The sequence below is a fragment of the Nicotiana tabacum genome, chromosome 16 (assembly GCF_000715075.1).
Source record: "Nicotiana tabacum cultivar K326 chromosome 16, ASM71507v2, whole genome shotgun sequence".
NCBI classification, from domain to species: domain Eukaryota; kingdom Viridiplantae; phylum Streptophyta; class Magnoliopsida; order Solanales; family Solanaceae; genus Nicotiana; species Nicotiana tabacum.
The window spans coordinates 116143645-116147251 of record NC_134095.1 but is presented as its reverse complement, the minus strand read 5'-3'; the positions used below and the strand labels follow the sequence as shown (position 1 = coordinate 116147251).

At 36.8% G+C, this 3607-nt stretch overlaps 1 protein-coding gene across 1 annotated transcript; it reads right to left on the bottom strand.

Moving 5' to 3' along the window:
* Positions 1-210: 210 nt before the first annotated feature.
* Positions 211-1633, bottom strand: LOC142170363 (secreted RxLR effector protein 161-like). Its single transcript, XM_075232260.1, has 3 exons — positions 1390-1633; positions 425-505; positions 211-311 (listed from the first exon to the last, which is right to left on the bottom strand). Exons 1-3 carry the CDS (start codon positions 1631-1633, stop codon positions 211-213), a joined length of 426 nt encoding a protein of 141 aa, XP_075088361.1.
* Between the last annotated feature and the right edge of the window lie 1974 nt (positions 1634-3607).

Sequence of the window (3607 nt, the reverse complement as noted above, 5' to 3'; positions counted from 1 at the left end):
CTTGCTATTCACTGGTACCTTTTTGGATGAACTAGGTTCTTTATGAGTGACATTTACTTCATAATCGTAAGCAAGTAGAGTATTAACCCAAAAATATCCATGCTTGTACTAACCTCCCACTTTTTCATAGGTACATTGAAATATGCAAGCATAGTTGTGAGAATGAAGCCATAGGGAATGGTATGAGTTTTGGTGCCATTGGTAACTCTATCAAGAAGCTGGATTATAGCTTTCAGTCACTTTCTTCTGCAGGTCTGCGAGGGTTTCCTCTACAGATGAACCAGGTTCATCTCCCCAAACAACCATTGCACCTGCGTCTTTGGTTAAACTCACATGAGTGGGTGAAGAATCAGCCACGCTTATCCCCTTTCCCCTCACAGTACTCCTAGCACCCTTTCTCTCTTTTTTTTTTCATTTTTACTACCAATTTCTCCAGATTTTGTAGTTTCAACACCTGCTATAGATCCTACAAATCTATTCTCAAAATTTGCAGCAACTTTAGAAACTGTCTCAGGAGAAACTTTAGAATCAGAAGATACCTGTTCAGTTTCAGAAGAACCACTTTATTCCCCCTGAGTAGCTGACTTAAAAGAATCTAGGTAGTTTAATACGGTCAAGAGTTTTGAACGTAATTGGTTCACTGGTATCGGATAAGTTCAAAAGAACTTTGGTATTGGGTAGGACTCTTCTTATGATCCAAATATAGTTATTTCAAATTATGCAGAGTGTAGAAAACATATCGTATTATCTTGATGAACCAGGTTTTTCACTGATAATTCTTTTTTGTAAGTCTAAATTTGCCAAAATAGAGAAAATATCATTAGAGATTAATGAGTCATTTTAACACATGGCACAAGAGTATACTATGAAAAGTATGAGACTGAGTAAGATTTAATCTAATTATACAAATTTACAGACTTTCTAACCAAATTTATTTTTTTAATTTTCATTTTTTTTTGTTTAACCTTGAACTGGTCCTTTTAGGTGATCTTAATCATCTCTAATTCCAACTTGTTCCTCTCAAAGTGATCTCTACTTAAGGCTTTTGTGAAAATATCAGCAATTTGCTTACCAATAGCACAAAACTCCACAGTGATCAAGCCTTTCTCATAGTTATCCCTAAAAAAAATAGTGTCTAACATCTATGTGCTTAGTTCTCTTATGATGAACTAGATTCTTAGTCATACTAATAGCACTAGTGTTATCACAGAAAATAGGGATGCAACCAACTTTAATACCAAAATCCATCAATTGTTGCTTGATCCACAGCAATTAAGCACAATCATGAAGCAGCAGCAACATACTCAGCTTCAGCAGTAGATAAGGCCACTGAATTTTGCTTTTTAGTAGCCCATGACACAAGACATGAACCAAGAAAGTGTGTCATACCTGAGGTGCTCTTCCTATCCACTAGGAAACCTGCATAATTAGCATCAGCATATACCACTAGGTTACAATTACTACCTTTTGGATACCAAAGGCAAAGGTCAGTGGTGATTTTCAAGTATCTCAATATTCTCTTTACATTAGTCAAGTGGGACTCCTTTGGATTTGTCTGAAATCGAGCACAAAGACCTACACTGCACACAATGTTAGGTCTGCTAGTAGTGAGATATAAAAGAGAACCAATCATTCCCCTATACAACTTCTGATCAACAGATGAACCAGGTTCATTTATATCCAATTTCGTGGATGTTGCAATAGGAGTGTCAATTTCTTTGGATTTTCCTTCCTGGTTTTGTTACTGAGGGATAGGTTCATGGACAGGTTCCCTCGAGGTTTGAGGATTAGTTCCTCTCTAGTTAGTTCCCCATGTCATGTTGCCCTAGGTGGAAGGACATGTTCCATCACCTGTTCCTTCCTATGATGCATATTCAGGATGGACTGTGATTTCACCATTTGAATTTCTTATCAGCCCAATCTCTTCATTATCTTGTTCCTGCCTCTCAGAAAGAATGTTAGTTTTTAAATAAAATAACATATACATTTTTTTCTACACACATAGTTCTTTTACTGTATATTTTAAAAACTTTACTATGTGAAAAATATCCCAAGAATACTCCCTCATCAATTTTGGGATCATACTTACCTAGGGAGTCTTTGTCATTATTGTGCACAAAGCACTTGCATCTAAATGCCCTAAGATAGGATATATTTATCTTTCTCCCTTTAAGTGACTCATAGGAAATCTTCTTAACAAGAGGTCTAGTCATGCAACAATTTATGATGTAGCATGCAAAAATTCAGCAAACTTAGCATTTTCAAATTCAGTTCCATGATCAGACCTAATTAATGCAAGTTGATTACCTAGTTGTTTCTGAGTTTTTCTAACAAAAGAAGTAAACATGTCAAATGCTTCATCTTTATATGTTAAAAATAATGTTCAAGTAAACCTAGAGTAATCATCAACAAGCACCATCACATATCTTTTACCATATCTGCTTAATGTTCTTATTGGACCACAGAGATCCATATGGACCAGTTCCATCATTCTGGTGGTGCTTACCACTTTCTTGCATTTAAAAGAGGATCTTACCTGTTTCCCCCTTGCACAAGCCTCACAAACTTTGTCTTCCTTGAACTTGATGTTAGGCAGCCATATCACCAAATCCTTGGAGACTAATTTGTTGAGTTGACTCAGACTTGCATGTCCAAGTCTCTTGTGCTAAAGGAGGGGATCATTGTCCAACACACTTAAGCAAGTGAGTTCATTTTCTGAAAGTGTGGACAAATCAACAATGTATGTATCGTTTACTCTTTTTCCCCGCAAAACAATCTTGTAAGTGGTAAGGTTATTCACAAAACATTTGGTAGAGGTGAATTTACTAAGTTACCTCTATCACACAATTGTGATACACTGATTTGGTTGTATTTTAGGCCATCTATTAAGTAGACATTTTCAATAGAGTGAGAATCAGTCTTACCTACCTTTCCAACCCCAATGATCTCACCTTTCTTCCCATTTCCAAAGGTGACATTACCTCCTTTGAGGTCCTCAAGTGAAAGGAACTGGTTCTTGCTACCTATCATATTCTTTGAGCAGACGCTATCCATGTAGCATATTTGGCTGCTCCCCTTCACTTGGACCCGCAAAAGGAAATTAGGGGTTAGTCTTAGGAACCCAAACTAGTTTGGGTCCCTTTCTATTGGCAGAAGGGTGAATCATATTCTTTTTAGCCCAACCTGGCAGCATATTTTTCCCTTGAACAAATTCTTTATTCTTTTGACTAGCTTTTTCTTTTGCAATACATTCACTTTTATAGTGACCAGTTTTACCACAGTATGTGCAAATTTTATTCTCGGAAAGTATGAGGTACTTGCTTTTGGGATCCCACTTAGGTGCAGGGGTACCGTAGCCAAATCCTCTCTTATTGCTACTATGGTGTTCATGTAGCCATGAAAGTGCATCGGAGGACCTATTCCATTTACAGGTTCTGTCTACCTCGTGCTTAGCCTTGTTTAGATCCTCCTTAAGGACTCTTATCTGCTCATCTCTTTTGTACAACTCATCTTTCATTTTTCCTACATTTTCTTCTAAAGTGAGTTGTGTATGATCAGCTTTCTTTTTACCAGTTCCTAATTTCAATTTTAGATTTTCAGATCTTAG